General features: G+C 47.6%; 1 protein-coding gene across 1 annotated transcript in view; it reads left to right on the forward strand.

The window, feature by feature from the left end:
* The window catches only part of SYN3 (synapsin III), a 290,187-nt gene that overhangs the window by 228,270 nt on the left and 41,490 nt on the right, over window positions 1-20,427 (forward strand). The window contains exon 7 of the mRNA XM_032786144.2: window positions 18,483-18,545. Within this exon, the coding sequence (XP_032642035.1) occupies window positions 18,483-18,545 (63 nt within the window). The remainder of the gene's footprint in view (window positions 1-18,482; window positions 18,546-20,427) is intronic.

Genomic DNA, 20,427 nt, shown 5'->3' on the forward strand with positions numbered 1-20,427 from the left:
CCAGTTGGGACTGGGACGTCACTGTCTAGAGTGGCTATGAAATTGTATCCTGGCCTCTAGGTGCCATGTCAGGGAGGCTTGCTAAGCAAAGCCGCTTGCTGAATGTGGGAGTCTTTCAGTTTCAGCCTCTGCATGGGAAGTTTGTAGGAGCTGCTTCAGCATCCAATGAAAAACCAGATGATATCAATTGAGAAGAGGTCTGAGGGGGTAAACTCTGTGGCAGATGTTTACAAGAAATGTTCTTTAGATTCACGAATGAAAAAAAATTAGAACTTGAGAGGGGAGTAGACAGAGCAGTGGAATTCTTCTGCCTGGAAATGAGGGTTAATGGACTCCCCCCCTCAGAGGCCCTAACTGGCTGTTTTGGGTTATAACCAGGCAGAGGTTCTGTGCAGTTCCTCTCAAAGCATGGGGATTTTTCATGTTTAAAGGGAGATTTTTCCCCACACCCCCGCAGCCGTGTTTGTGAGTTTGGAGAGTGATCAGACCAGCGTCCATTGTTTGTGTAGTGAAGAAGCTGAGTGCACAAAGAACGCACCTCATGCATGGAATTTCTAAGGTCCTGTCAACCTCCTGGTAGTGAGTAAGAATGTGAACCACAAGCTATTGTTGTGGCTGGATCAGGCACTGGTGGGGAGGTCAGGTGAATATTTTAACCACAGAAAGATAGACCAGGAGAAAAGAGGTAGCAGTCTAACCAGCCTCTGAAATGATTCTGGTTTTTATTTGTGAGCGAATGCAAGGCTCATACAATGAGAGCACATCCAAGGACAAAATATAGCACAGGTAACTGCTGTGCTCGCTCCCATTATACAGGTCTGCCAATGCACTTCACTTCTGACCTGCAGCACCTCCCCAGGCCACTGTTTCAGTCCTGAGCCCCTACAGCCTGTCAATACACCTCAGTCCTGGCTCCCTGATACTCCAGTCCTGAGCCCCTACTGCAGTGCCAATGCACCTCTGTTCTGAACTGCAGCACTTCCTGTTATTCCAGCACAGGGGCAGCCCTAGGATTACCATATTTCAAATTCCCAAATAGAGGACACTGCCAAGAGGACAGGAGCTGGAGAGGGGGTACCGCTGGGGGGGTGCTGGAGGAGGTATTTGGGGGGAGTGGGGGTGAAGGGTGTGTGTGTACTGAGAGGGGTATTTGGGAACTGCTGGAAGGGTGTGTGTAGTGGCAGGGGGTATTTGGGGCTGCTGGAGGGGATATTTGGGAGGTAATGGAGGGGTGTGTGTACTGGCAGGAGGTACATGGAACTGCTACAGGGGTGTGTGTGTACTGGGAGGAGTATTGGGGGGGTGCTGGAGGAGCTATTTGGGAGTTCTGTGGGAGGGGATATCTGTGACCTCACACTTGAGGTGGGGGGCAATTTTGTGCTCCCTGTCACAGTGGCTGAGTGGCTAGCCTCCCTGTGGGCCTCTCCTCCTCCCAGAGACAGCCCGGCCAAGAGGCGCTTGGCAGCTCCACTTACCTGGAGGGCTAGGCCTGACCAGGGTGGGTGAATCTCGTAGCTGTGGATGCAGGGGAGGGACCAACTGGGGTGTGGAGGTGGCTCTTTCTGAGCTGCAATGTCTGCTCTGCAAAAATCCCAGACACTTCCTCTTATTTGAAAAATCCGCCCCGACGGGGGGGACAGAGGATCAAAAAAGAGGTCATGTCTGGGGAAAACTAGGACCTATGGTAACCCTGGCCATTCCTCTGCTGTCATTTTATGCCCCTGATGGTTGCTGCGCTTGTTACACATTCTTACATCTGTCTGATGAAAACCTAAGCAATAAGCCTAGCTGAGAAACAAATACCCAGTGTTGGGTCTGCAGTGGCTCACTCACATTTGTCTTGTTTATCCAAGTGAGGTGCAGATATTGCCTCACAGATAAAATCAGCCCAGGTCCCCACCTCCTTTTCCCGTAAAGGGCAAACCCTTTTCTCTGTAAACAGAGAAGAGCTGACTGAATGGGCTTTACCAGACCACAGCCTCCACGCAGCCTCAGGCATGTCCAGTGAAAAGAAGAGGGTCTATGTGTTATTCCCAGTGGAATTTGTCTACTTCCTGCTGCTTGCAATTCCTAGCCACTGTAGTCTCTGCTACACAAATGTATGTGTTTAGGAGGGAAAAGAATGCCTCTGGTTGAGATGGTTGTTACGAGATGAAAAAAGATTGATCCCCACAGTGGTTTCCTCTGTTTCCATGTGCTTGAAAAGCCCCTTTCTCCTTAGGGCTGGAAAGGGTTAGGATGGAAATAGGATGTAAATTGAAGACAGTTCCAGTTGAAAATGACTGAGTATATGTCCTCTGTGAATTGTATTTAACTCACCTGGTAGAACTGCCACCACTTCCAGCCCACGAGGGCAAGCCTGGTTCTCAGGTCAAGGCCAAAGCACACATATATAACAACCATCTGCTTGGGTCATTGGCAGGAGCTTCACTGCTAACAGCCTGAGCTGTTCCCACTTCAGCAGAAGGACAAACTGCTGTAGTAGGCTTGTGGCACCTTATAGACTAACAGACATTTTGGAGCATGAGCTTTCATGGGTGAATACCCACTTCGTCGGATGCATCTGACGAAGTGGGTATTCACCCACAAAAGCTCATGCTCCAAAATGTCTGTTAGTCTATAAGGTGCCACAGGACTCTTTGCTGCTTTTGCAGATCCAGACTAACACGGCTACCCCTCTGATACTTGTAGTAGGCTTGTAGCCTACTACATAAACCAACCACAAGAGGGCGACAAAGACCCACTCTGTGCTTATGTGGGCTACATATGCACTAGAGCTGGGGGGGAAACAGTTTTCCCATTCCATGAGAGTCTCCAGGTTTAAAAAAAAAAAAAAGTTCCCATCCCAAATGGAGATGAAAATTTGAAATGACAAAAATTTACACACACACAGAATCTGAAAAAAAATCGGATCAGATCTATCAAAACATTTTATTCAATTTTGATCTGTTAAATTTTTAACTGTAAATTGACTAAAATTTCAAAACAAAAAGTCATTTCAAACTGAAAAACAAGCTCTTCTGTCTTGCAAAGGTTAAAATGAGACACTGACAATTTCAAACAAAGTTTTCAAAACATTTCTGAATTAGGAGATTTGTTGTAACCAGCCCTTCCCCACAAACAGTTCTGGTTTCAATGAATCCATCAAAAAAGCATTTTTCCCTAAAATTCCTGACCAGCTGTAATATGCACCCAGCGAGGCCAGTCCCAGGGAAGAAGGCTGCCATTACACCCCTTCAATTCCACTGAACCAAAGGCAAAATCTAGCCTAGATAAACCTAGATTTTCCACTGCCTGGCAAGAGGCATCAGACTCTGCAACATAGCAATGGGGAAAAAAGGACAAAAAGCTTAAAATTAGAGCTGGTGGAAAAGCAGGATATATTAGGACACCAGAGGAGAGGTGAGAATGTGATATGAGTCCCGACTTTCTGAGTAAGTGGGTGAGCTTGAGGGTGAAGAAAATATATGTGAAAGTTTGTGAACAATGTAGCCAATGTGACTTCTGTCATGTTGACACGACAAAATCTGGCAGTCTTAATCCATTGCGTATGTGTTAGCCTGTGAGTGTGCGGACAAAAATCCCATGTATCAATATGCATAAATGTGAAACAGTATTGTATGGCATCATATGATATGACAGGAAGACATGAGGACATACACTCACTTCTACACCTTATGACATAGACAGAGACTATCTGCAGTGTGGCAATACCTGGCTGTTTCCCTAATTCTTGTAAAAGCCGTCTGAACACTGAGAAATTAATTCTCATTGCCTGTTTTCCTAGTCCTGTGCCTTTAAAAAACTTAAAGTCAAGCTTTTCCAAAAGTCAAGTGGTAAGTGCCCTGATATTTTGGTTTCTATCTCTGCCAGTAATTCCACTGCTTTGAGTGCTTCTGGCACAACAGAAGAACACAAAGCAAAAAAAGAAAGGGTGACCCACTGCTGAGCAGCTGCTGGAAACCCAAAGGGTATTTCAAACCTACCAGTTACCTGTAGTATCCTGTACCCTTTACCAAGCAGTGAACCGTGAAGATACTGCTGTGTTCCACTGCCCCCCTCATCCTGCCAAGCATCTGACAGCTGGCATTTTGGCCAAGGGTGAACTAGAACACTAGCACTATACCTGTATTTACAACTACCTTGGGATATTTGGGGATGTTACGGATTACTGTTAGTGCCATACTTTGCTTTGCCTTGCTTTCCTAATATACACAAGGCCTGAGTCTGACCTCATTGCCTTTAAATGAGTCCCATTGGTGTGAGATTAGAACCAAGCCCTGTAGTAAGGTTTGAGTATCCATTGCCCAATGTGCAGCTGTGCCTGTGTAAAGTTGGCAAGAAGTGGACAGAAACCTTCCCCCTAGTGAACTGTGCTCACTCTATACTTCTGAGGTGATCCTTGGCTTGTGAAAAGTATGTGTAGCTGTAGCTCCATTGGCTGGCTCTATGCACTGAAGTGCAAGCACCAAAAGGGGCATGGCTGAGCTCCTAAAGGGCATGGTTACCAAAAATCTGCATTGCAGTTTTCACACTGGCTCAAGGAAGTTTGGTTCCCATCAAGAAGCCTTGCCTGGCACCCACTGAACTTGATGAGCACAGGATCTGGCCCAAAGACAGTGGGAGAAGCACTCAAAGACTTCTGGGTGCGTTACGGCCATTGCTGACAGACAAGGAAAATAAACAGTCTTGGAAGCTCTGGGGCCACAAATAAGAGAGCCAGATTCAGAGAGAATTGAGGATAGGAGGCAAACCCATTGGAAGGAGGACAGTGTGGGGGAGAGAAGGTAAACTCTTTTGCCCTCAGATGTGTTGCAGGAGCAGGATTCTGGGGTTCCTGGAAGATGGTTTGGGGTGCTATAGTTCATTCAGCCTCATGTATAGTTTTCTTCCTTCTGATGTTGCCTTCCTGAATCCCTTCCCACAGCTTTAGAATTTACTTCCCAAATACTCCAATTCCTAGATGGTTCCCTTCCTTCCTTGAGAGAAACTTCCTCCCTCCCTTGTGTAACATGTTTATTTTGGGAGGGTAGTATGTGACATTGCACTTCATATGTTTATGGAAATATGCTTATGGGTGTAAATATAATGTAACTGGAATATGCTTCGTGCAAAAGGTCTCTTGTAAGGTCTCATTACAAAGCTTATAATCTACTGAGTGTGTTCATCCTATTTGTATGAATGTATAATTTGTGTATCTGAAACTAGAAATATGAAGTGTTACTCTGAGTTCCTATTGTAACTATGCAAGTGTGAGCCATTAACGGTGGCTTGGAATCTTGATGGCTCCCATCAACCAGGACAATTGGTGAATGTTTACTTGCAAGCCTCCACTGCATACCTGCGGGCCAGTCCTAGAGGAATGGAGGGAGGGGGGGCTCACAGAACATGTGACCATGTCACCTGGTACTGGAATCCATCTTTAACCCGGTACTTTTCCATTTAGAAGGAGGGGTGGGAACCCAGAGAGAGACAAAGGATTCCTGCCTTGTGCCAAAGCTATAAAAGGGGGTGGAACAGAACAAAAGGGGCTGCAGTCATGAGAAATCCCCTAGCTACCACCTGAACTGGAACAAGGACTGTACCAGGGGAAAGGATTGGGCCCAGACTAGAAAGGATTCTAGTCTGTGAAAGAAGCTTATTGGAGGGGGAGGGTGAGATTTTATCTGTAATCAGTTTCTTAATATATCAGGCTTAGACTTGCATGTTTTGTTTTATTTTGCTTGGTGATTGACTTTGTTCTGTCTGTTATTACTTGGAACTACTTAAATCCTACTTTTTGTGCTTAACAAAATCACTTTTGCTTATTAATTGACCCGGAGTAAGTAATTAATATCTGGGGGAGCAAACAGCTGTGCATATCTCTCTATCAGTGTTATAGAAAGTGGACAATTTAGGAGTTTACCCTGTATAAGCTTTTTACAGAGTAAAACGGATTTATTTGGGGTTTGGATCCCATTGGGAGCTGGGTGTCTGGGGCTAGAGACAGGAGCACTTCTTAAGCTGTTTTCAGTTAAGTCTGCAGCTTTGGGGCACATGGTTCAGACCCTGGATCGGTGTTGGAGCAGACTGGCCGTGTCTGGCTTGACAAGGCAGGGTTCTGGAGGCCCATACTGGCAGAGAAAATGGGCTCAGAAGTAGTCTCAGCACATCAGGTGACAGTCCGAAGGGAGTCTCTGAGACTGAACCCGTCACAGAGTACTCTAATTTGTGAATGAAAATAGGGCAGAAAGAAACCCAAACAATGTCAGAGAGAGAGGAAAAATCCAGCTTCTCTTTGTCTCACTACTGCATCCAGCAAAAAAATACATAAATAAAATAAAATTAAACACACTCTGGAGGGCTCACTGTCCTCAGAAAGAGGGGAAATAACTGGAGGCTTCCTTAAAGGCAAACACACTTGGAGAACACAAGCCCTACAAAGTGAACTCTGTACGTTAAGAAAGGAAACATTTCTATGCACTCAATGTGCCCTTTAAAAGTCTTTCCCATATTTGGACAGGTGGTGCTAGGGATTTATTGGCCAAAACTATCCGTCACATATGGATAGCCCCCACTGAATCCATTTCTTTGCTGTGCATCTGCTTGCCTGGATTTGTTTTTACAATTCTCTCACGCTTGAAACCACAGCAAAATGAAGGGAACTTAAAATTCTTGCATGCCTGTGTTCCCAAATGCTCGGCACACCAGAGTGATCCTGAACGGCATCCTCCTGGAGCACCGAGACAGGAAATTAAAGTCACATTAAATGTGAGAGTAATGACAAAAGTTAGGCAGGTCTGAGTTAATACAAAAAGCTGTGCTCTATCCTTAACCCTTTCAACCCAATTGGATGGGATGTTCTAACCACAGCACATGTTAAAACCATAGCACATTGGTCTGTGGTTAGTTTGATAACAGGATGTGGGACTTAACTTATATGGCCATTTGGTTTTTTTTTTAATGTAATGGAAGAATAACTGATAGCACAGATCAGATTTTTACCTATCCTGAACTCTGTATTGCCTTAAGCCAGGAGTAGTCAATAGGTGGGCCACGGACCAAATCTTGACCACCAGATGCTTTTGAATGGCTGGGTCAAACCAGTGGTCCATCTAGACCAGTATCTTGTCTTCTGACAGTAGCCAGTGCCAGATGCCTCAGAGGGAAAGAACAAAACAGGACAATGTCAAGTGATCCATCCCTAGTTATCCAGTCCCAGCTTCTGGCAGTTGGAGACTTAGGGACAGTCAGAGCATGGGGTTGCATATATTATGATTATAATATTCTCTCTCTCGCACACACACGCGCGCGTGCGCACACACACACACACACATTTTAAAAGACTCCATAACAATATGGGTTTGTCTGTTACCACCCTCCTCCTTTCCATATCCTCTCCTTTTTGCTTGTCATCTCTTTCTCTGCTACATCTAGACTGTCATCTTCAGAGGGGGCAGGGACCTCTCTCTTTATTCATCTGTAAATCACCAGACACATCTGTGGAGCCGTAGAAATAATAAAGAGGAACATGGTATTATCCACTGAATCAACAATTCTGCATAGAGTTGCTGTCAGCTCATGAGCTAATAAGTTAAAGTCAGGCACACACCCACCACCCATTCCACATTCCACTTGACATTCCCGACTTTCACATGTCTACCCCGCATTTGGCAAAGTCAGCTTGCAGGGTGCAGTAAATCCTGAACTTAGTTCAGACAGAAAAAATATTGCACTGTATATGTCATGGCACTGCATCACAAAATGATTTCTTTCATGTCTGGATTGAATCATCTCGTTGTATTCTATGGGAAACCCAAAGCTCTTCTCTACTCCCTTGCTCCTCCTGTTGGTTCCCCTCTGAATCTGCACAGGAAAAATGCTGCACCCTTCACATTCCACAGTATCAGGAGCTTTTGACTTTTAAGCATATGATTAACATCCATTATTTTCCCACATGGAGAAGACATTCACATCACCCAGGCAAAGACAACTAAATAAACAGAGATCTTGTCCTTTGAAATAAAGCATTAGAACTTAATCTTCCTTCAAGGAGTGAACAGAAATTGTACAGCTCCAAGCACAATGGGGCCTCAATCCTGATTGAGGATTCCAGACACACCTGTAATACACATTATTATAAAATAATAATGGCAAATAGCAAGAAGACTGGTAATGACACATGGGATGGATTAGAACTGGCATCTTGGAGGTGAGAGGCATGGAAAGTTAAGGTAACATGTGCTCCTAAGTCACTTAGTTGCTTTTGAAAATCCCAACTATGGAGCCTTTCACTTCTGAGTTACCAGTTCAAATCCATTCTCTGGTGGTAATTACTGAAATCCAGCCCCCGCCAATGACTGGTGGCCTACATAGCCTGAGAAGTGAATGGGTAACACCAGACCGGTTCCTGCTAAGCAGAGGTGAGATTCTGTGCTGCACCTCTAAGAAGCATTTTTGTTTACTCCCAAGAGCTATAACATTTCTGTTTACCGTCTCTGTTCCCCAGAGCCTTCTTCAGATCATCCATCATGTTGCTACAAAGTTCACTGTGCAATATAGCACTGGAATGTAATTGTGTATGTTGTGTGGTAGTTTGTAAGCAGTCCTAATGCCCTTCATTTGTTTCCTCCACCAAGCTGCCCCTATCCATGGGGTACTCTTCCAACTCCCAGTCTGTCATCCTTTCCTCCATCCCTCCCATGGACCAACTTCTTCCTTGAAGCCCACTGTTGAGTAAAACAAGGCAAATGTTACAGTAAGGAGGAGCTCAGGCGTCGTCTAAGGGCTTATCGGCATGGGATGTTACTGCATGGCAAGCCAGAGTCTGACTATACAGTGAACCAGCTTGCTGTGCAGTAATGTCCCATGCGGACACTGCTACATTGCATCAAAATTCCTAGGATGCTCTTTGACTTACTACACTTTACAAGTAGTAAAGTGCACTCTGGGACCTTTGGTGTGCTGTAATAGTGTCCACACAGGGTGTTACGGCATGGCAAGCTAGTGCCCTGTAGATTCATACCCTGACTGGCCACACAGTAACATCCCATGTAGACAAGCCCTAAGGTAATTCCCTCCCTTGGCGCTCCTGGCTTATATTGTCCTGTTTTATTCAAGGCAAGGCCTCCAAGGGAAGATCTCTGATAACGGTGTCCATCTCAGGGCTGAGAACACTGTTAGAGTCTAATTAATAATCAGTGCTAAGAATATTTCTGTATTTAATGGATGCATCCAAAATCCCAGTGGTAGTTAGTGGATGGGGGGTGGGGAGAGTGTCATAGTTTACAGCCATATATTTTCAAAGGGGGCTTTATCCAGCCTCTGATTTTGCATGCACATAATTTTACATGCACAGTCATTTACACACAAGTACCACAACATCCATTATGTCCCAAAATGCTGTTAAGTCCCAAAGTCCTCATAACAAGGTAGCTTGCCTGGGGCCAGCCAAGCCTAGTTACTAAGGAGACACACCTGAGCAGGGATCAGCTGATTCCCCTCTAAAGAGCAAAAGGAGGAGGAGAGAGGGATATTCAGGGCAGGGCCCCCCTGATGTGGCAAGGGCAGAGAGGCAGTTGACCCGAGCACCTCCTTTTGAGAGGGCCCTCAAAAGGACAGACTGGTGTCATGGCCAAATTTGAGTGAGTGGTATTGCAAGTGGGCACATCACTTCTCAGCACCATTCAGGTTTGTCTTGGCTGCCACTCCATCATGCTGTGTCAGGCCTAAGGCGCCCTGCCAGTCTGAGAACCTGGAGGTAAGTGCTGGGCCAGGAGTCTAGGATACCACTCCCATGGGCAGTGAGGCTACAGCACAGGGAGAGGCGGGACTGGAAGTGGCCCCCTGGCCCACACAAGGCAGAGCCCTCCATCCCTTTGAGGAGGGCTATAACCCCACAGGCCTGGGCCCTTCTGGCCTTCCATCCCCTCCTCTCTTTTTAAACTCTTTCATCTCCATGGTAATTTTTTTGGAAGGATGGGGGGCCTCCGTTTCAGATTTTGCCCTAGGCTCCCAAAAGCCTCTGTGTGGCCCTGGCTCAGGGAGACCAGAGTAACATACATTGGCTGCTGGTAGTGAGTTGGCCCCAGCAGAGGTACCTGGAACTGAGAAGTGAGGCTACAGGCAGGAAAGGCCTGGGAGTGACCTGATAAGAGGGTAAGTGGATGGGCTTGAGAACTTTAGTTTGCATGCTGTTAATGTAATAAACTAGAACCTGAAAGATTTGTGCATTATTGAAGAAGTCCCTTGAAAGGGGAAACTTGCCGGGCTGCCCTGAGGCCACAAGAGGGCATGCAGGAATCAGCCACCCTACAACACTGGCATAGGTGGCAGGATCCAAGACCTTCCTTCCAGCAAGGAGGGCATTTTGATGGTCAAAAAGGAGAGAAAATAGAGGATGTGGTGTGTCTTCTGGCCGAGCAGCAGCGGTGGGATTCAAGCATTCCTTCTGCAGCTCCTGCAGAGTCAGAAGGCAACCCAGGTGGTGCAGCTCATGGCACAGCAGCCACAGCAGGGAGATCACTGTTACCAGCCGATGAGGAAGATCCTGCGGTGTTTGAGATGTGGGAAGCCAGGACACAAAAGAGTAGAGTGCCCCAAGTGGCAGTGGGAGCACTTGGAGTGTGCTCGGGGAAGAGACACTCCAAGGGTGGTCTAGAAGTGGAAGGGCCCGTCCAAATGTTTCGTGTTGAGAGGTGGGGCACATCAGGAGGGGCTGCCCCTTTAAGAATTGTAAAATGTAAAAGGAAAAGAAGGGAAGCAACAGACCAAGTTGGGAGCACCCCCTGAGACATGTCCAACTAGGGCAAGGGAGAAGAAGACACCCCCACACCCCCACCAGGTGTTTCAGGTGTGGAGCATGAGAACATATGGTAAAAGGGGAAGAGAAAGATGGGTTCTATGAGACAGGGAAAACCAGGCAGTCCCAGTGAAACAGTCCCCAGACCTGTGGATTACCACAGGGAGTACTGTATGGGCTGTTAGCAGAACCAGATCAGCTCCAGGGGCCCAAACTAGAAAAGGAGGAAAGACGGGCCCTTTCCCAGTATAAGAACGTGAAGGAAGGATCAGAAGGGATGACCAGTAAACTGAAGAGATGGTGAGAGGGACAGAAATACCTTGGGGGCCACATCTGTCCCTACTTCTATCATACAGGACAGTGCAGCAGGTCAGTAAGGGATTTCCTCCACCCACCAATGTATTTGGAGGCGATTTTTAATCTTCTTCTTCTGAAGCATCAGGGATGGCCCTGGCTGGAGATGAGAGGTTGAATGGTGCAGGTCAGGGATCTACTGTGGCACCAAGTATCCTATCTCTCAGGTCTTGGCTGACTAGTTCTTGCTCATGTGTTTAGGGTCTAAGTGATTGTTCTATGTGCGGTCAAGAAGGAACTTGCCCCCATGTCGGATTGGCAGTGAGTGACCTTTGGGAAGAGAGGTGTTCCCTTCATCTGCAGAGTGTGGGTGAGACTCTAATAGCATCCCAATGCAATAGGGCAAGGGCTCACTGATATCTGGTAGTGAATTCCAGCTGGTCTGACCAGTTCAGTGTGCCCCAACTCACTAATGTCAGAACCTGTATCTAAAAGGGGTCATGTCAGATATCGATAGAAAGCTAATAACATACTGATCATTAATTTTCTTTCTTGGTATATGTAGGGGGCACAAATTCAAAATTACAAACATATTGGAAATTATGTTATCAAAGTGTGTCTGCCAGGCAGGGCTAAAGTTACTTCACCCTAGACAAAGGAATGTGGTTCTGGCACGTGGAAGGTATTTCCAAGGTACATTAAGAGACAATGGGAACGCAAATTACATAGAAGGTAAACAGGACCATCAAAACAACAGGGGGAGGAAATCGTAGGAAACAGATCAATTTGCATATTAGCTAACATTCATGGGAAAAGAAACCAGCACAGAATTTCTTTCACCAAACTCCATGTTGCCTTCCACACAGCTTAAATTAACTTTACTATGGTGCAGGGCAGGGAGTGGAGCGAACTGTCAGAACAATCCATTTTAAAGGTTCAATGGACTGTATAGAAAGGGGCAGAGAACTCCAAGTTATCTTTCACATAAGAAGACAATGGAATTTAGGACTTTGTGCGTGATCCTGACTAGAGGGTAGGTAGCCCATCTTGCTGGAAGGTAGGTTGGTACGGAAATGACCTGGAACAAAGGCTGTAGCTTGTTTTATTACGTTTTAGCCTCTAGAGAATGTCATTTTCTTGTAACAATTTCTAACTATCTTTTGTGCTGGAACTCACTTAAAATCCTATCTCCTTTTTTAATAAACTTGTCTTACTTTTAATCTAAACCAACCCCATGCTGTGTTGGATTTAAAGTGAATGTTAACTCCAGTTAATGTGGCAAGCTGTTGAGTATTGGATCTATAAAGGAACAAACAAACCTTAATATCTCTTTGAATGGTCCAGGACAGGGCTGAACATTGCAGAGCCACGGCTTGGGGAAAATTGGGACAGGGAATTTGGGATTATCTTGCCAGGTGTAACCAGAGTGTGGCTGGGGTGTCACAAGCAGGCTGCTGGAATCAGAATTGCTGAGTCTGAGCTGTGTAACACACAGACATTCAGTGCAGAATTGTGTGCAGGCTGGGAGCATCCGAACAAAGGGTGCTACAGCAGCAGAGCATTTTGAGGAAGTTATGAGTACAGAGCAGGCAGTGACACAACCCCTCACTGGTCTGGACTGCACCCCATAGCATGCATGGGGGGGTAAGTCACTTGCCAGGATTATCTATATCTCACTTAATCAGTTCTCTCCCATTGCACCATGGTTCTCCTGGTGCACAGATCTGCCGCTGGCACATATTAATCTAGTCTCCTGTGGGCTGTAATACTTCAGGCTTATTTTGGTTGTTGGGTTTGGTGTGCAGCTGCTGGGTGGCATTGGTGGCCTGTGATTTACAGAGGGTCAGACTGGATGATCTGATGGTCCATTCTGGCCTTAAACTATGATTCCATGAAAATAGAGCTGTTGTAGGCTCAAATAAAGAATATTAAGTCAGAGAGAGGATCAGTTCTGGAGATGCATGACCAGAGTGTGGAAATGCCTGAGGGGTGGCAAGACAAGGCTTCTGGGTGTGAACAGGGAGTGACTGTGATGCTTCCAGAGAGTCCATTAACAGTTTGCTTTCCTCGAAGGAGAGGTATGGAAAGGAATTGGCAACTTTGGAAGAAGCCAGACAGCTGGCCTGATAGAAAGGGACAAGCTGGCCACAGATAAGCGGGACTTGGAGTGACAAATCAAAATACTGGTGGACAAAAGAGATGGGATTCCTCTCCAGATAGCGAAGATGGAGACAATTCGGGAGAGAGAGCAATTTCTCTCTGAAAGTCATGAGATGAAAGGAGAGCTGGGTAGAACTTGCACTGTGGTGGGCAAGGGTCTAAGTAGGGTAGGAGGATGTAACAAAATGACCTGTCCCTTCAGGGCTTGAGGCCTGGGGCCAGCCAACTCTAGTTACTGAGGAGGCACAAATGGGCAGGGATCAGTTGATTCTCCTGTAAAGAGCAGGATACTGCAGAGACCAGAGTGGAGTGTAGGGGCTGGTGGGAGTATGTAGGCTCCAGCAGAGAAATCTGGAACCTGGAAGTGAGACTACAGATAAGTGAGACTACAGGCAGGAAAGGCCTGGGAGTGGCCTGATAAGAGAGTAAATGGGTGGACTTGAAGAGGGAACTTGATAACTTTATTTTGAATGTTAATTTAATAAATCGGAACCCCAGAAGGGGGGTAAATGGGCAATCCGGTTGTGCATTATTGAAGAAGCCCCTTGAACAGGGGAACTGAAGCAGAGGCTGCTTGCAAGGCTCTCTGAGGTCACAAGAGGGCATGCTGGAGGTGGCCACACTATGACAGTCACCAGTCACATGTGCAAATGATAATACACACAGAGCTATACAAGTTTGCAAATTTGGCCCATGTTGCCATCAATGCATTGTTGCACCAGAATGTGGCTTTGTTGAGACCCAGTTCAGCAAGGCACTTAAACATGTGCCTAACTTTAAACCAGGGGTCCCTAAACTGTGGTGCATGCCCCCTGGGGGGTTGCAGAGGAACGTTTGGAGGGTGCACAGTGGGGCCCAAGCCAACCTCCCCAGGGAGTAGGGAGGAGCGTCACCAAACCCCACTCTGCTCTCATACCAGCTCTGACCCAAGCCCCAGCTCCACTACACCTCTTGCTCTGCCCGCAGCCCAGCTCCAGCCCCAGCCACAGCTCTGCCCTCATTCCCTCTCCACCCCCAACCCAGCTCCACTTCTAGTCCCAGCTTCTCTCCTAGCTCCAGTTCTGCCCTCAGCTCCACCTTCAGCCCAAGCTCTGCTGCTGAATCATTTGTGCCGGAATGGAGGGGGATCATGGACAGATTCCATTACTGACAAGGAGGGGAGCCAACACGAAAAATTTGGGTACCACTGCTTTAAACACACAGTATTCTCCTGGAAGTCAGCAGGACCACTCATATGGTTAAAGTTAGGCTTCCCTTTAAACCTTACTCTGTCAAAGGCTGAGTGTAAGAAAACCCTAGAATATATTTTATAGCATTTTAATGAAAAACATTGTTATGCAAATGAATTAACATCAGTTGTATGATGATTGGCCAAGTTATGTCTGATGTCACAATCCCATCTCATAATCCGCAGACATTCTGTACCCAATGTTCCTTCTAATGAATTTTGTTATGTGCACCAATATGGAGCTGACGTGTGGTGGGAGTGGGTCCAAGGGATTTGGAGTGCTGGAGGGGGCTCAGGGTTGGGGCAGAGGGTTGGGGTAGGGGGGAGTGAGAGCTCCAGCTTGGGGTGTGGGCTCTGGGGTGGGGCTGGGATGAGGGGTTTGGGGTGCGGCCTCTGGAATGGAGCCTGGCATGAGGGGTTCAGAGTGGAGGAGAGGGCTCAGGGCTAGGGCACAGGGTTGGGCTGCGAGGGAGGGTGAGGGCTCTGTCGGGGGTATGGGCTCTGGGGCAGGGCCAGGGATGAGGGGTTCAGGGTGAGGGAGGGGGCTGAGGACTGGGGCAGAGGGTTGGGGTGTGAGGAGGTGAGGGCTCCAGCTGTGGTGCAGGCTCTGGAGTGGGACTGGGGATGAGGAATTTGGGGTGCAGGCTGACCCGGGGCTGCAGTGGGAAGAGAGGACTCCCCCCCCAGCCCTCTCTTGCTGCAGCAGCCTGGGGCCAGAGGCAAGGCGCCTCTCCAGTCCAGGCCCCTGTGGCTGCATGTCTGCGCAGCCCTTGATAGCCTGCAGTGTGGCCGCGCAGCTTAGAGGGAACTTAGTCCGTACCCCAAGCTTTTCAACTTGCAAAGCTATGCAAATTTTAAACATCATCCAAAGTTATTTTCCCTGTCTGTGCGCAAAAGAGACTCTTTAAAAATTAAACACATTGAAGGACATTGGTTTATTTTGTGCATGATTTCAGTACAAATATGCTTTTGTTGTTAAACTCTTGTGTTGTCATTTGATTGTGTAACACACCACTTTGGACAACAGTGACTAAGGCTGTGTAGTGTACAGCTCAGGGTTCTAATTATTCCAGTTCTGCTCTTGTGATGTCATCTGAACTTCTTGGGCTCTGTGTGTGTATAGCCTTATAACTACCAGTGTTATACTTTCTCTACCCCTTTAATCAATCTATCTGCCTACGGTGGCCAGTTTGCTAGCCTTCTATCTAGATCAGAGGTGGGCAAACTACGGCCCGCAGGTCACATCCGCCCCCGGCCCCTCCCCTGCTGTCCCCAGCCTCAGCTCACTCACTCCGCCACCGGCACAATGCTCTGGGCGGCAGGCCTGTGAGCTCCTGGGGCAGTGCAGCTGCAGAGCCCAGCCTGACTCGGTGCTCTGTGCTGCGCAGTGGTGGCGGCATGGCCCGGCTCGAGCCGAGTGGCGCAGCTGTAGTGCCGCCAGCCACTGGTGCTCCAGGCAGCACAGTAAGGGATCAGGGAGTGTGGGGGGTTAGATAGAGGGCAGGGGAGTTCAGGGTGGTGGTCAGGGGGTGGGGGTGTGGATGGGAGTCAGGGTGGGGGTTGAATGTGGGTATGGGTCCCGGGGGGGCAGTCAGAAAGGAGAGGGAGTTGGGTGGGGCGGCAGGGGGCAATCAGGGGCAGGGATTCCAGGGGAAGTCAGGGGACAGGGAGAGGGGTGGTTGGATGGGGCAGGGTCCTGGGTGGGCCGTCAGGAATGAGAGGAGGGGTTGGATGGGGCAGTGGGGGTCTGGGGGCGGTCAGGGGACAGGGAGCGGGGGTGTGTGGATGGTGCAGGGTTCCCAGAGGAGCCGTCAGGGAACAAGGGGTTTGGATGGGGCAGAAATCCCAGGGGGCAGCTAGGAGGTGGGGGCTGGGCCATGACCCCCTCCCCTAACCAGCCCTCCATACAATTTACGAAACCCAATGCAGCCCTCAGGCCAAAAAGTTTGCCTGTCCCTGCTCTAGATAGATATGTAGAGGAGATTTTTGGGGTCAGAACCAGATCCTTATCTCATGTAAATTGGCATAACTCCATTGACTTCAGCAGAGCCTGGCCAGTTTACACCACTTGATGATCTAGCCCATATATACAATACAGAGTGATTACAGGCTCTTGTTGCTTTAACAGGCTTGGTCCTTACAACGCCAAGTGACTTCAGCGGTACTCCATCATCACCAGGAACTCTTAATAAAAATACAGTTTCATAATCCAAAAAAAAGTAAAATTGTCTCTCTCTTTCATTGATCCTTCCTTGACACGGAAACTACCCTCAACCACTCACCACACAATGTCACAAATGAAGACAATACCCAATTCTATATTTAGGGCCTAGCAGGTTCCTGTCCATATAGACAATTGGTAACTAGCACAAGAACAATTTATTTATCTATTTTCCAGCTTAAGCAAATAGGAAAGCCATTTATCTGTTCAACTTCAACTCACTGCCACCATCAAATCTTCAGGGTAACTGTTTAATGAATCCAACTCATGTTTCATGCATTTAAATAAAGACAAAATTCTCTAAACCCTATTAAATTGGGCAAATGTACAATAAATATACAGTGTAGTGTATGGCAATGGTGGGGCATTCAGCTGACTTAAATGATCTAGTACATGATAAAGTGCAGGATGGTGGTATCACAGAGAAATGCAAAAGTGCACCCTATGGTATGGGGTTTAAGTGTGATGTCCACAAACTTCAGGCAAAGCAACATGAAACAAGGTTCGGTGTTATAGTGTCATACATGGTACATATCTTAGGCCCTTCACAATCATGGAAAAAAACAGGTCCAAAACACTATACGTTTTAAGGCCCTGATCTTGTCAGCTAATCTGTGTAGGTGCACACTTCCACCTGCATGGAGCCCTACTGAGGGACGCTTATGCCTTGGCGGCAGCCCTGATGAAGTCAGTGTAGCCCCATAGTGGTATGGCTGCCTGGATCAGATTGCAGGCTCAACACACAGACAAGAGGCAGTGAGACAGAAGGGACACAATCTGACTGTTTGTATTATATTATTTAATTCTTGCCCTCACCCATTCTTTTATTCCTCCTCCCCTTCCCCCCTTCCCCCCCCCGCATATGATATTGTGAATTCGGAGGAGAGAAAGTGAGACAAGACACCATGGGCGGCATGTAAACCTCCAGCTCGGGAACGCTAGCCACCAGCCCTGCCCCTTCTGCCTGAGGCCCCATCCCTTCCACTCCCTCCACCCCTTGCTGGAGCCCAGAGGCCTCCCCACCCCAGGCTGCCCCAGCCCTGGAGTGCCGGACAGGCAGGCAGTGTGGCTCCAGTGCCCCCAGTCCCAGAGTGCTGAGCCACGGCATGGGGAACAACAAGAGTCACAGAGAGGGAAGCAGGAGGGGACCTGGGGGCAGAGGCTAGGCAGGGCCACACCTGGCTGTTTGGGGAGGCTCAGCCTCTCCCAGCCTATGATACCTGCCCGTGAAAGACACTGCAAGAGAGTTGTACTAGCGTATTGTCTTTGTGAGTTGGACCCAAAAGTTGGCATCCATTCCCTCCCTCTTTCCCCCCCTACACACACATCACCACCACTGCCAGGGGAAAGGGGATGCAGATAGGGAATGAGAACTGCTGGGAGTTGGGAAGGAGTTTGTGAAAATAACTCAGATTCTCATTTCACCCTTGAAACGCTGTGTTACCTCCAGTGAAAACTGCAGGTGCAGGTTAAATATATAGGGAGGGAATGGGGACAGTGACAGAAAAAGTAAGGGACCAAAATAAAGGCGAGAGACTGGGAAAGACCCAAAGCAGAAGAAGTGCAGGTGGAGTGTTTGAAGTTGCTGCTTTTGAGAGGGGTTGACTCTGAGGAACTCTTCTTAGCCTCCGTATCAGAATCATTTAGAGATCTGTAAAAAAAAAATATTGTTCACTGTTTTCTCACAGGACCATCCTTCTTTGACCATGACATGGTGATTCAGCTTCCCAGCAAGAAGGTAGCTGGGTGATAAGAACTGCCACAGAGATACTAATGGGGTTCTTTCTTCTGTCTTTCAGCTCACAACCCCAAATTTCCCTGTCGTGGTCAAGCTGGGACATGGTCACGCTGGAATGGGGAAGGTAAGGAAAAGCCTGCCACAACTCACCCATTTTATATGTATATATAGACATGTAAACTTACAGATATATATTGTGTATCTTCACTGTGACAGGGGTATGTACCCTGCAACCAGCTGGGTAGGGAAGAGGTTAAGTTAAAGAGCTTCTGCCATAGCTAATCCAAGCTGCATTAACTGCCAGTGTGGGAGGAAAGCCATGGGAGGAAGCACGAACAGGAGAGTGCAAGAGGGGAGGATTCCTGTCTCAGATCGAGAAAGCGGGATAATCAGCGAGTTATCTTAAGTGCCTATACACAAAAGCAAGAAGCATGGGAAACAAGCAGGGAGAACTGGAAGTCCTGGCACAGTCAAGGAACTATGATGTGATTGGAATAACAGAGACTTGTGGGATAACTCACATGACTGGAGTACTGTCATGGATGGATATAAACTGTTCAGGAAGGACAGGCAGGGCAGAAAAGGTGGGGAGTTGCATTGTATGTAAAGAGAGCAGTATGACTGCTCAGAGCTTTTCTTCCAGGCAACTAACAGAAGTTACTAGATCACAGGCCCTGGTTCTCATGGGAGACTTCAATCACCCTGATATCTGCTGGGAGAGCAATACAGCGGTGCACAGACAATCCAGGAAGTTTTTGGAAAGTGTAGGGGACAATTTCCTGGTGTGCAAGTGCTGGAGGAACCAACTAGGGGCAGAGCTCTTCTTGACCTGCTGCTCACAAACAGGGAAGAATTAGTAGGGAAGCAAAAGTGGATGGGAACCTGGGAGGCAGTGACCATGAGATGGTCGAGTTCAGGATCCTGACACAAGGAAGAAAGGAGAGCAGCAGAATACAGACCCTGGACTTCAGAAAAGCAGACTTTGACTCCCTCAGGGAACTGATGGGCAGGATCCCCTGGGAAAATAACATGAGGGGAAAGGAGTCCAGGAGAGCTGGCTGTATTTTAAAGAATCCTTATTGAGGTTGCAGGAACAAACCATCCCGATGTGTAGAAAGAATAGTAAATATGGCAGGCGACCAGCTTGGCTTAACAGTGAAATCCTTGCTGATCTTAAACACAAAAAGAAGCTTACAAGAAGTGGAAGATTGGACAAATGACCAGGGAGGAGTATAAAAAATATTGCTCAGGCATGCAGGAGTGAAATCAGGAAGGCCAAATCACACTTGGAGTTGCAGCTAGCAAGAGATGTTAAGAGTAACAAGAAGGGTTTCTTCAGGTATGTTAGCAACAAGAAGAAAGTCAAGGAAAGTGTGGGCCCCTTACTGAATGAGGGAGGCAACCTAGTGACAGAGGATGTGGAAAAAGCTAATGTACTCAATGCTTTTTTTGCCTCTGTCTTCACAAACAAGGTCAGCTCCCAGACTGCTGCACTGGGCAGCAGCACAGCATGGGGAGGAGGTGACCAGCCCTCTGTGGAGAAAGAAGTGGTTCAGGACTATTTAGAAAAACTGGACAGCACAAGTCCATGGGGCCGGATGCGCTGCATCCAAGGGTGCTAAAGGAGTTGGCGGATGTGATTGCAGAGCCATTGGCCATTATCTTTGAAAACTCATGGCATCGGGGAGGTCCCGGATGACTGGAAAAAGGCTAATGTAGTGCCCATCTTTAAAAAAGGGAAGAAGGAGGATCCGGGGAACTACAGGCCAGTCAGCCTCACCTCAGTCCCTGGAAAAATCATGGAGCAGGTCCTCAAGGAATCAATTCTGAAGCACTTAGAGGAGAGGAAAGTGATCAGGAACAGTCAGCATGGATTCACCAAGGGCAAGTCATGCCTGACTAACCTAATTGCCTTCTATGAGGAGATAACTGGGTCTGTGGATGAGGGGAAAGCAGTGGATGTGTTATTCCTTGACTTTAGCAAAGCTTTTGATACGGTCTCCCAC

The sequence above is a fragment of the Chelonoidis abingdonii genome, chromosome 1, assembly GCF_003597395.2.
Source record: "Chelonoidis abingdonii isolate Lonesome George chromosome 1, CheloAbing_2.0, whole genome shotgun sequence".
NCBI classification, from domain to species: Eukaryota; Metazoa; Chordata; order Testudines; family Testudinidae; genus Chelonoidis; species Chelonoidis abingdonii.